At 43.2% G+C, this 13,338-nt stretch overlaps 1 protein-coding gene across 1 annotated transcript; it reads left to right on the forward strand.

Annotated features, from left to right (window-relative positions):
* The first annotated feature begins 242 nt into the window (after positions 1-242).
* On the forward strand, positions 243-10,060 carry LOC123120664 (formin-like protein 6). Its single transcript, XM_044540655.1, has 12 exons — positions 243-401; positions 682-918; positions 1,533-1,706; positions 1,992-2,136; positions 5,381-6,009; positions 6,298-6,407; positions 6,537-7,605; positions 8,262-8,338; positions 8,736-8,843; positions 8,979-9,191; positions 9,387-9,481; positions 9,821-10,060. Exons 1-7 carry the CDS (start codon positions 243-245, stop codon positions 6,805-6,807), a joined length of 1,725 nt encoding a protein of 574 aa, XP_044396590.1. The 3' UTR covers positions 6,808-7,605; positions 8,262-8,338; positions 8,736-8,843; positions 8,979-9,191; positions 9,387-9,481; positions 9,821-10,060.
* The last annotated feature ends 3,278 nt before the right edge of the window (positions 10,061-13,338 follow it).

A 13,338-nucleotide genomic window follows, 5' to 3' on the forward strand; every position in this document is an offset into this window, starting at 1 on the left:
ACGATACGCAAAAGTCAGCACCAAGGCCACAGATTTCCACCGATACAATGAGCGAACTGGTCACAAAACTTGGCCTCAAGAAAATGGAATTCCATCACGAAGATCTGTTTAAAGAACTAAAAAAATTGGTGAAAGTAGATGACGAACAATCAAACAGGAAACCAGTTAAAATATTTTTCCTTATTTTTTTCCACAACGTTGTCTGTGGAACAACCTCCCCTGTCTTCGCCCAACAAGCTATAATGGTCAAGGACATGGACTATCCAGAAATGGAAAAGATGGATTTCTGCGAGGTAATCGTCGAAAGTATTAAGGAAGGAGCCAAGAAATGGCAGAAGCACAGGATGTTGCCTCAGGAAGAAAAGAACAAAAAGCATCTCAATGGTTTGGCACAGGGACCAGTAATAATGTACCTCGACTCCCTGCTACTGCCGACCGACACAAAAGAAATGCGGAAGATTGCCAAGACAATGGACAAGACATCATTACCGCGAGCAAACCACCTCAAAGAGAGTGACCTAAAGAAAATAGCTAGAGCAGACATGAAAAGGGATGGAAAAGCACGACCAGATGACTATGAATTTGGCAAGATAAAGGTATAGCCCTATTGAATATATATGCATTATCCCTTATAAAAACGGTTTCCAGTCTAACCAATTTCATTCTGCCGAAACAATGCAGACATGGAAAGGAACAACAGAGAGGATCTTCTATGCCAGCACAGCAACACCTTCGTATTCAATACAGATGATATCAGCACAACAACAGGAGCACCAGCAGACGACCAAACTACTACCACCTCCAACCAAGCGCCAGGACAAAGCACATGTCAGCACGAGTGGAAGCAAGGAACCCATCACAGGCACCAGCACAGGATCAGATGAAAAAATCGGAAGGATAGAAGAAATGTTGAAACAAGTACTCGACAAAACTAAACAGATACCCGGAATAACGACCAGGGCTGGACACCAATGCAGCAAAAAAGAGGAGAAATTAGATGAAAAATGAAGAACTCAGTGGTGCAACAAACAATTGCCCTGATGGATTATTTCGAACAACTTAGAGAATTTCAGGACATAGTTTGCAGAGTGAGCTTACCAGAAGAGATGACGCTGAAGTTGCAGGATCGAGCAGACGCAGGAGCCATAGCTTCACTAGTAGATGGCAACCACACGAAAGAAGTCGTAGCTGCAGGAGAAGCAGAGGGGAGGAGAAAAAGAAAGAAGGAAGAACAAGACCAACAAAACAAACATAAAGGGAAGAAAAGAATAACAAAATCAAGAACACAGACCTCAAGAATTAGCCAGAGGGAGACAAAAGAATAGAACAAGCTGCAAAAAGAGCAAAGCAAGGAGCACATATCAACCAACACAGAAAGTGCCGAAGGACAGCAAGAACAAGGTAGAAAAGTAGCTGCAGAAGCAGAGGATCAACATGAGAAACAGGTAAATGAGAACAAATACATCATCCATGTGACTCGAAAGCGATGCTTTCAAACTTGAACTTAAAATTTTTGTCTTCGATTCTCTCAGGGACACGGCAACAGAACGCCACCGAAACATAAAGGCCAACAACAGCATGTCGTCAAGAACACAGAGCAAGAGGATGGAAGCAATAGAACAAGCAACCCAACAACAGATAATGCTCCCTCAAGAGTGTCAACAGGAGCAGTACAAGAGGCGAACAGGATCGGAGGCAGCAAAGACGTGAGTATAAAAAATGAGTCTCTTATTTCTAATAAGTCTCTTATTTCTAATAAGTCTCTTCTTTCTAAACTAGAAACGGTTTTGAGTTAACTGACAAATCTGCAACAAAATAAACACTCAACCAGACAAGTATCATATCGACGGTCCCGCAAACGAGACACGGACTGATCTAGCATCGACCGTTAATAGCACAGCAGAAAAACAAGAAGAAAACAACAAAGAAGAGGTAAAACTTCCAAACCCACTTTGCCCAATACCGTCAACTCATATTGTTTCATCTATCAGGTATTACAAGCACATCAAAGGGAAGAGGATGCCCATGCAAAACAGAAAGTTGATACAGAAGAGCTTTTCAGCACAAGAGCATTCCAGATGACCGATACAGGGGAGAAAGCCTCAGACACTCCACCTGGTGACACACCCAAGGCTGGTATACAATGCAAAGAAAAAGTGGACGCACAAATGGATATCCCAACCACCGGCGCAAAGGTAAAATTCAACCAGAACCATTTTTCCAAAATTTATAAGAAATGTACTGCCTGGTACAACCTGTCACAGTAGTACAAGAATTACAACCAATAAATCATGCTTTTCCTGTTTCATGAAACGCAGGAAACAAACGAGGATGGTCATGCCAAAGAACAACAAGGAGTACAAACGGAACAAACCAAAAAACAAGGGCAAATGTTGACTCAAATGGTACCCAGTACGCCGACCAAAGAGCAGTCTTCACATGACAAACACAACCGAGAAGAGATGCCACCAACATCAAAGACCAAAGAGGCACTACAAGAAATATGTCAACTAGTGACCTTCTGTCAGTGACCCTGCAAGAATTGGTCATAGATCTATGACCATTTCAGACCAATTGGTCAAAAGTTGTTCGGGGGGTTCCAAACCCTAAACTATAACGACCATTTTGGTCAGAAAGGTCGTAATTTCCTTACACGAAATAGTCATAAAGCAGATAGCACTGGTCTGCTGCCTTATTTCTAACTGATCACGACCAATATAGATGGTCATAACCATGTAAATTGTGGTGGGTTGCTATGACTAGGCGCCACCTCATCAGTTTTGCCTATGTGTCATGTCCATGTGGCAATTTTTGCCACAGGTTGTGAAGCAACCTATATTTCTGTCATTCCCAAAATTGCCAAAAAAATCTCATCAATTCTTTGGGTCATATCTTTGTCAAATATGTAAAAAACCTTCCTTGCCTAGTTCTAAAATAATTCAACAATATTCATTTTCCTATTCTGTTCAGAACAACACTTTGTGAAGGAAGTACCACTTTGGCATGTCCAAATAGTATCCATTTTCTATAGTGCTTTCCTATGCCCAAATAACCATCCTCCACCAAATGCTAGCTCAATCCATTCATTATTTTGAGCCCAACCTTAACATTCGTATTAATGTCCAGTGTGGTACTTTGCAAAGCAAGTACCACCTAGGCTTCTCCTTTTGAGCTGAAAATTTGTGAAGACGGTCTTCTTAGTAACTGATCATCCTCAGCCAAAACTCACGCCCATTAGCCATGTACATTTCCCGTACCGCTAATCAAACACTTGGCTGCTAATTCATGTTTGAGCATCGATCGGTCTCCTCGTGAGAATCTTATGTTGTAATTTTCTTCCTAGCACCTACATGGGGAGTGCCCAACCAACTAGACATGCCTAGGCCGCCCAAAACACATGGGAACGCCATGGTCACGCGGTGACCACGCGGCGGGCATGCGAGTTTACGCGCTCTAGAGTTGGGGCCCTCGGCCACCACCAAAACCTCGACGTATCGCCACCAAACCATGTATTTATGATTAAATAGGTACTTATGTAACTAGAAATGATTTTTGGAAAAAATAAATAGCAAACTATGAGGCAGCTGCACTTCAAATTTGACCCGCTTTCAACTGAATCGGCGGAAATTTTTCTTTTTCACGAGAGGTGGATCAAAACTTTTTACACCCAACCAATTTGTCAATTGTGCATTAAATATGTCCTAGTATTTTATAAAATTGATTTGGTCCAATTTTGCAACAATTATTTGGGAGGTCCTTCACAAAAAAAATCTCCTTTTGGGCACTCGAAAAATGGAAAATGGTTTTTTCGTCAAAAGAAAATGAAAACTTCCTTAGGCAACATTGTTTGCCATTCCAATATGCACCCTTGTGCACAATATGAGATCATTTGAACAAACTATGCCATGAATGTGGCCATAAGATTGATCATTTGGCCTGAAAGCCATTGATCTCCACACGTGATAGCTCGTTTCTGAGAACACTTTTTTAAAATAATTGCCGTATTACAAGTTTGTTATTTTTCCTGTGAACTTGGCCACATATAATGACACAATGCGAAGGTTTCCCAAATTTTTGTTTTTTTGAATTTTTTATGCCCGTTTCAAAATGCGGTCAAAACGGCGGGAATGACCGTTCCTAGCTAGTGGTTGAATCTTGGAATTTTTTCTATGATTAAGTAGATACTTATGTACCTAGAAATGATTTTTGGAAAAAATAAAGAGCAAACTACAAGGCAGCTACAGTTCAAATTTGACCCGCTTCCACCTAAATCGGCGAAAATTTGTCTTTTTCACCAGAGGTGGATCAAAACTTTTTACACCCAACCATTTGGTCAATTGTGCATTAAATATGGCCTAGTATTTTAGAAAAATGATTTGGTCCAATTTTGCAACAATTATTTGGGAGGTCCTTAAAAAAAACCTCCTTTTGGGCACTCGAAAAATGGAAAATGGTTTTTTCGTCCAAAGAAAATGAAAACTTCCTTAGGCAAGTTTGTTTGCCATTCCAATATGCACCCTTGTGCACAATATGAGATCATTTGAATAAACTATGCCATGCATGTGTCTATAAGATTGATCATTTGGCTTGAAAGCCATTGATCTCCACACGTGATAGCTCGCTTCTGAGAACACTTTTTAAAAATAATTGTCTTTATTATTTTTCCTGGAACTTGGTCACATATAATGACATAATGCGAAGGTTTTCCAATGTTTTGATTTTTTTGAATTTTTTATGCCCGTTTCAAAATGCGGTCAAAACGGCGGGCTTGACCGTTTCTAGCTAGTGGTTGAATCTTGGATTTTTTTTGTGTTTCTATTATTAAATAGATACTTATGTACCTAAAAATGATTTTGGAAAAAATAAAGAGGAAACTACAAGGCAGCTACAGTTCAAATTTGACCCGCTTCCAACTGAATCGGCGAAAATTTGTCTTTTTCACCAGAGGTGGATCAAAACTTTTTACACCCAATCATTTGGTCAATTGTGCATTAAATATGGCCTAGTATTTTAGAAAAATGATTTGGTCCAATTTTGCAACAATTATTTGGTAGGTTCTTCATAAAAAACCCTCCTTTTGGGCACTCGAAAAAGATTAAAAATAGATAGAAACATCAGAAATGCATACAAATTGGTGCTCATCCATAAAATGTGGTCTAACTTGAGTGAAAATTTGTGTGATGCCCTTTTGCAAAATATTTTTGATAGCTGCTTCACAAAACACCCATAGTTTTAGTACTTAGAAACTATTTTAAACCATAAATTTTCTGAACCAATCAGGGCTCTTCCCACGGATCATCCCCCTTAGCCGATCTGAACCGTCCGTTCTATCCGATCTGAACCGTCCACCTCTCTGCAGCCCAATCCAAACCCTAAGCAGCCCGCGCCCGCCTCTCTCTCCCCCTCTCCGCCGCCTCTCCCCGATCCAGATCCAACCCAAGCGCCCGTCCTCCGCCGCCGCAGCCACGACGTCGCGGCCTGCTCCTCGTGGTGGCCGCGTCGGTGCTCCGCGCCGCGCAGAGCCCCATCTCGCAGTCGTCGTCGGCCGGCGCGCCCACCGCGTCCCCGCTCCTCCGCCCCGACGTGGACTCTTGCAACCCTCTCTCCAACCCTAACCCTCTCCCTCCCTCAGATCTCAATACGCCGCCGCCCCTATCCCTACCCCCGCGTAGCCCAACCCAATCCGCCGCCGTCCTCTACCCAGATCCCTCCCCGCTCCGGCGAGCCCGCCATGAACCGTCTGCGGGCGGCAGCGCAGCGGGAGCAGCACGGGCTTCACCTCCCCGGGCCGTGTCTCCCCCTTCCACCATCGCTCCTCCTCCACCTCCTTCACGGCCTCCCTCCCGGGCAGCAGCCTCGACAGGGACGACCTGGATCCGGACCCGGCCGCGGCCACCACGGAGGCCCTCGCCAAGGTCGACCTCTCCGACGACCCGGACGCCACCGCCACCGCCAAGTCCGGCTCCAGCAAGCCCCGTCAGGCAGCCAGAGGCGGCGGCTGCGACGTGGGCAAGTCGCTCGACTACCTGTACCGCGCGTGCAGGATCGCTACCCTCGCCGTTCTTTCAGTTCATTTTGCCACCTCCCGCTCCCCAGCTTCAAAAGTTTCGATTCATTTCGATGCCGGCCGCCTCCAAAAGTTCAGATCCCCCCTCCCGCTCCCCAGCACACTGTTCCCGTGCGCCTCCCCGACAGAGATCTGACATCGCGGCGCCCCTTTTTAATTGACCGCCTGAACCTGAACCTGAACAACCGGTTGTGTGTGTTTCTGTTTCTGAATTTTTCGCTTTGATTCAGGTGATCGCAATCAACAAGGAGTTCCCGGGCCCCGTCGTCAACGTCACCACAAACTACAACGTCGCCGTCAACGTCCTCAACAGCCTCGACGAGCCGCTCCTCATCACCTGGTATGCTCACTCCCCACTCCCCACACTGCTCTCATATGCAAGCCGAGTCATTACAGTCATGGGTTCAGTGTGAGTGATGGCAAGCAAGTGTTGGTCTGAACATTTTTCAATTTTGGCTCACATATGCAGGGACGGCATCCAGCAGCGGAAGAACTGCTGGCAGGACGGTGTGCTGGGCACCAACTGCCCCATCCCGCCCGGATGGAACTGGACCTACAACTTCCAGGTCATGGACGACGCGTGCAAGTCGCTCGACTATCCAGAAGACCAGACCTGTGCTTTCAGTTCAGTTTCGTCAGATATATCTGCTGCCATGCTCTTCTATTTGTATTCAGTTTGGTCAGACTTGTGGTTCCTGGACGGCCTTGGCTATCCTATCTATCTCAGCTTCATCAGTTAGGGGCAATCAATGTAGTAGTAGTGTAACGTTGATTTGCATCTTATCTTATCTGTGGGAAAAATGATCGAATCGAATTGCAGGAGCTATCTTAATTAGCTTCATCTGTTCGGATCATGTGTCAATCATATTAGCTGTGATGCCATTTTTATGTTCGTATTAGCTGCATCTTATTTGTGTTTCCCCAGTTTATGAATCATGTTTTCGTTTACGTGCCGTAAGAAGGCTGTATTTGGTAATCACCCAAAATGCCTCTCTTTTTTTAGCTGATGAATCGTCCTACATGCACAGTTTGCTTGATGTCCGTGTTTATCCAGATTCCAGAATGTTTGATTGCAACATTCTATTGAAGATTGAAGTATAGGACCAGCGTACATGATTTGGAACCTTTTGGTTTCGATCAGTTGCTGCTGCTGATTTAATGCCTATGCTCACGCTGCTGTTGATTAAATGCTTATGTTGTTGCTGCATGCTTATGCTACTGATTCAATGCTTAGGAATTGATTGAATTGAACCTGCTGTAATCCTTCCTGTTCTACTTGTATTTAATTTTTGGGTTTCTATTTGATTTTTTAGTCTGTTATATACGGTTCATCTTCAGTTTCTTCTGTAACTTGCTTGGAGCTTAGAATACACAGCCCAACTAGTCTCATATACAACTAAGACCAATGATTCATGCTGAATTCTGTATATATATGTATGTGTTGGATTGGAGAACCACTCGAGGAGGGAGGGAGGAAGCACGGAAGGTCACCATGGACCTCGCCCAACTCCCACCCATCTTCCTGCCTGCAGCTGTAGGTAACCCCCTCCCTCTCCCTGCCTTGTCAGACCTGAAGATGCAGTGTCCAAGATATTCAGTGAACTGTGTGGATTCAGACAGCAACGCTTCAGTTAACTGTGTAGATCATGTACTGTATTGTTAATCACCAGTTATTGTTTCCTTTCACTGCGTAGTCGTGCCGGTTACTACTACTGTTCCTACATAATCACAAGCGTGGATGGATGATTATCTCAGATCAGATGTTGCTAGATTACTTTCTTAGATTGCTTTTGTCACCAAGCCACACAGATCATCTAGTTAGATAGAATCCGCTATGCTAGGGTGATGAATGAACGAACAAACTATAATAGGAACATGGGCACCAGGTTTTAGAGGGCTTGTGATTTTGTGGTTGCAGCAAGCCCACCTTGTACGCCCGACGAGTTTATCCTGTGTATTTTGTCTTGCTAGACGAGTTATCCAGCAATACTAGTGCATAGTACAAAATTATCATAGATCCTGGCTGTAACCTGCTTTTGTGCTTGTGACTTTGGCCTGCATGATTTTGTGGGGATTTGGTACCAGACTAGAGGTAGAGGCTGACGATTTCTTGTTGTTTCAGTCAAGTGCTTGATAGATAGCTGTCTCATATGCATTTTCCGTTCCTAATGGTGCTTTTTCATTTCCTTGCCAGGCCAAATAAAGGATGTTGTTCTCGGTGGAGTTGCGCTTGAGGATGAGCAGAGAGAGAAATTTAATCAAATCCAATAGGTAGGTTCTTTGTTCTTATCACATGTTGGCAGATTCTATTTGTTGTGCATATGCCAAGTGTGTCTACCTGATTGTAAACATAACTGCAATACTGTATATATGTTGACAGTCTGGTAAAAACTTGTTGTGCCTGGGTTTGTGGATCTTAAAAAAAATCATCTATCCTTTCCTTACTCATACAAAAAGCCCAGCTGTTGTTCTTGTAAATACAGACGTGCATACCATCGGCACCTTCACCAAACAGAGAAGGCTCTAGCCACTTCTTATGACAAGAAAAATAGAAGCGCCCCTAAATTTAAACATATTCTTCTTTACTGAAAACTCATTGTTCTTTTCTGAACTATTGCAAAAATCGAGCAGTGGTACTGATTATATAAAATTTATATTGTCTTGGTAGCTTCACTCGTGTCTGCCACTGCTCATTGTCGTGTTGACAGAGCGTTCACCCGATGGCGGAATACCACGCCGCAGTGTGGGCAGTCGGCGGTTGCGCTATATACGTGAGGTAACGAACATTACAGGCAGTGGAGAACTTTTAGCTTTTCCACACGTGTATATCTTTAGACAACTTTCAGTTTTCTTTTCATGTGCTGAAACTGAAAGAAATCTTTGATGCTAACTCTGCGTGTGATTATGGCAGTGACAAACCCGAAAACCATGACTTCGATCTGCTGAGGAAGCTTGTGTTTCCTGACGGATCAATCCTGCGAGCCAAACTGCCCGGGAGACAAACTACACTACCGTTGTCGCGGAAATTCCGTGCGATGGAAGCTTCTAGAGCCTGCTGGTACTTCCTAGCCAGAAGCCCCACGAGCTCGACGTCCAGCCCTACAACCACCACCCCACGCACAAGGTTGCTCCCTGCTCCCTCCTGTTCATTTATCTGTCCAGCTCAATCCTACATTCCTACCGCTACTTTTGTTGTTGAAATCGAAATGCTACCTCCATCCTGCTGCTGTCTGTCAATCGAATCAAATTGACCAGAGAATGAATGAGTTTGCAACCCTTCCTAATTTTTTGTTCTTGTTCTATTTTGAAATGGACGCAGCAGGTGCTCTGCTCTTGCTCACGTCTAGCACCGTCTCCGGCGTGGTGGTGCTTCTTGAGGCGACCGGCGTGACGGCGGCGATCACAAGCTCTCTGGTGAGTCGGCTCCATCTTCTAGGTCTAGCTCCCTATTTTCTGCTCCTATAGCATGCTCTGTTGGTTTAGAACACTAGCAGCAGTAGCCTACCGTGTATACGTACTAAACAGTAGGAGCTCAATCACCTTGTGTACACTAGCAGCTTGCTTACACACTTGTCACTTTTGCTTGTGGTAGCCATTACGTAGCTGAATCATGTCCGTGTCTACTAATCATCAGTTCATAGTATTTGCCTTCTGTGTGATGGTCTGCGACTATTTTATGGTGATGTGGATATACTTTCTGATTTAAAGTTACTAATATTTTTTGTTTTGATTCTTTCTCTGGTGCGAGGAAAGCTATGAGTAGACGTCAACGATGCCTACTTGCTTGGCTGCTAAAGTGATGCATGCGCCGGTCAAGCAAGCACACATGCATATACGTACATGTTAGGATAGTAGCAGATGTGCCATAATTCCTGTGTAAGGAAATGTATTCCTGAGATGATTTTGTTATGTTATCTAAACCCGGGAGATGTCTTATGTGATGTGATATGATGGATGATCTGAATTCGACATTGAGTTTTCCTGATTTGAATATGAAACAATGTCGGATGCGTGTGTGTAACTGGATTAAAGAGGTCTTGTGCCCAAACAATTTTGTCCAAACATTTATTTCAAAATCTGATATCTAATACCGAACAACTAATTGGGCTGAAAAAGGCCACAGCCCAACAAGCATTGGTCTGTTTAAAAAGTGAAACAAAAAAGCCTTAGAAAATAAAAAAATAAATATATTGCAAAAAAGGCCGAGGCCCCCCTAATATGGAAGTATGGCCCGTGCACAAATTGACAGAAAAATACACTAAATTGGCTGAATTAATGGGCTCGGCCCATATAAACACCCAATTGGACCGGACCGATTCTAATTTTTGACCTTTTCAATTGGTCGCAATTTTGCCACGTCAGATTGCCACGTCGGATCCGACGTGGCCTGGGCAGACAGCCAGTGACCAAAACAAAAGGTCATGGGTTCAACGACCTTCTGTTTTGGTCGTAAACGTCTACGACCTTCTCTGTGAGAAGGTCGTTAATTTTAGTTTACGACTGCCAGTTTTTGACCTTCTGTTTTTGGTCACAATAAGGTCGCAAATGAAAAACAATGACCTTTCAGTGACCAATAGTCAAGGTCACAAGTTGACATATTTCTTGTAGTGAGGTAAAGCTACACGCACCTGCTCCTACAACGTTAAAACAAAAAAGTTATGCATGCACAGATGAAGTCCAAACTTTATTTACATTTTTTTATTGAACAGAAGAAAGAAACAAATGAAGCAGAAGATGTGCCTCAAGAAGCGATAGAAAGTGCTGCTACCGCTCGACAATGTACAAAAACTCCAGAAGACACAGAAGAAGTGACAGGCACGGCACCAGAGAGATTGAATGTAGAGGTCAAGCTACAAAACCTCTTTCTATAGCATATAAAAAATGCATCCACCAGAAAGAAACACAGACACATTTTAATTACTTTTTGCGTTCCGACAGATGCAATAAATAGAGGAGAGCACCAATATTCAAGACCAACAAACACACCAACACAAGGGAATGGAACAAGCAGAAGATGTTCTTCCAACAACAGACAGCGTAACCGCCGTAGACCAAGCCAGAAAACCTTCGCCGTCCGGGCAAGAAATAACAGGGATGGCAACGTCGACGCAAAAGATCGAAAAGGTGAAGTGAGATAAGCTACTTTTAAGGAAATTAGAAATTTGAGTGAACAAAGACACAAATGCAATATCATTTACCTACCTCTATGTCTCAACAACCACAAGACAAAAACGACGACACCACGGATGAACAAAACGAAAAAGATCCAGAGGAGGTCCAAAAACCTCCACTCACCGAAGGAAAGGCCATCGGAGAAGGCACAAAAGATGAAGGGATCGAACACCTGTACAACAACGTCATGACAGCGAATAAGGACAAAGGGTAAGTTCATGTTACCACCAAAGAATTATTTTCTTCCAATGATTTCCTCCCTTAAACATTTTATATGTATACCTGTAAATATATATATATATATATATATGTTGCAGGCACGAGATTTTAATAAATACAGAGACGTCAACAGTAACGGTCAGCCACATGGCATTAAGATTCGACATTGGAAAGACAGTGTGCAGCGAAACCATGGCAGTCATGCTACAGATGTTGGAAAAGCAACTCAGGGGCACAAAGAGAAAGATTCTATCAATATACAACACCGTAAGTAAAGCTCAAGTTTCGACAATGAATATCACTCTATCGATCAATCAACCTTTCTGTACAATTGAATTTACAAATTTCTTTTACGCACATGTGACAAAACAAGCAGGCATCAATACACATGGCCAACCATGAAGATCCATTGGAGTTGAAAAATAAAGACGAAGCACACGTCAGAGACAAGACAATGCCTAAAAGGCTTAAAAGATTCCTTGATGTGCAAGAAGGAGAGCAACTACAAGATTTCGACATGGTAAGCACATCTCATGTTACAGATAAGAGATACAATCTCGGCACTACAATTCCGTCTAACAATCAACAAATCATGACTAAATCCAAGAAGGATCCCTTATTTATTTATTTTGCATTTTGCAGTTCTTTCTACCAGTTTGCATAGGCGGACCTGTTCAACAAGGACATGTGGGCCACTACTTCATTGTTACAATTAACATGAAAAAAGAGCGCTTTGAACTCCTTGACTCTTTAACAGATGAATATCTAGGCACAATGGATTACTTCAACACAGTAACAAGCAGAGTAAAGAGGATATGGAAGCAAATAAGCAAATTGCTCCAACTGTCTCCAAGTAGTATTGACCATTTCGAAAAGGTCAAAATGCAGGTACCACTTCAGGGAAAAACGTAAGCACTACAAACCTTTCTCCTTTTCCTTACTCGCTGTAACAATTATTAATGCAATCCATAAAAAACATAGGACGTTAGGACAATTTCACCTAAACTGCCCAACCATCTTTGGACAGCGACAATAACCAATCATCCTTCTACCTGCAGACTCGACTGCGCGTTCTATATGTTCATGAACGCAAAGCACTACACTGACGGTGGAGAAACAGTGTTACTAACAGAAGAACAAGTCCCAGAGTTGAGGAAGAAAATTCTCTATCAAATAATCAGCCAATACAAAGATACGGCCACACTGTCATTAATCAACTACACCATAGGTTTCTCTTTCTAAAGACAACAAAGTAAAATTCTACTTATCTAATTTTCAGAGACACACCAATAAGTTTTTTTATTTTAACAGATATGTTGAACTCTGAGGTCGATATGGAAGACAGAGAAATGCAACGAATACATTGTGACATAATTCAAGAAGAGATTCCTCCAACTCCCGAGCACATTGGGACGAGCGCTCAAGAGATAAAAGTTATTGACATTAATGACACAAACAGCGATGAGGAGTGTCGGATCACGGGTCCCGGCAAAACCCTTAAGGTTCGAACACTGGGGTGCGTGCGAAGATTTCTTCCCTACCGATCTACGCCCTAGCTCGCTAAGATCTCGCGGACGAACTCGACGAACTCACAACACAAAGACACAAGATTTATACTTGTTCGTGCCACCGTTGTGGTGTAATACCCTACTCCAATGTGGTGGTGGTGGATTGCCTCTTGGGTTGATGAACAACAGTACAAAGGGAAGAACAGCCTCCTGAGGTTGAGGTGTTCTTGTGCTTGGCGAACTTGTGGATGTGAGGATGATCTGAATCAGTTGCCTCCTACTGTGGTTGCTAGTCCTATTTATAGAGACCCTGGTCCTCTTCCCAAATATTGAGCGGGAAGGGAGCCAACAACGGCCAATTTGAAAGGGGAC

This window comes from Triticum aestivum, chromosome 5D (assembly GCF_018294505.1).
Source record: "Triticum aestivum cultivar Chinese Spring chromosome 5D, IWGSC CS RefSeq v2.1, whole genome shotgun sequence".
NCBI classification, from domain to species: domain Eukaryota; kingdom Viridiplantae; phylum Streptophyta; class Magnoliopsida; order Poales; family Poaceae; genus Triticum; species Triticum aestivum.

Bases quoted from the DNA above. Each gene is read 5' to 3' on its own strand.
- LOC123120664 (XM_044540655.1), top strand. From the start codon at position 243: ATGGTCAAGGACATGGACTATCCAGAAATGGAAAAGATGGATTTCTGC. The intron at 1,707-1,991 runs GTGAGTATAAAA...TTCATCTATCAG, and splicing joins GGATCGGAGGCAGCAAAGAC to GTATTACAAGCACATCAAAG. The intron at 2,137-5,380 runs GTATACAATGCA...AACCCTAAGCAG, and splicing joins TGGTGACACACCCAAGGCTG to CCCGCGCCCGCCTCTCTCTC.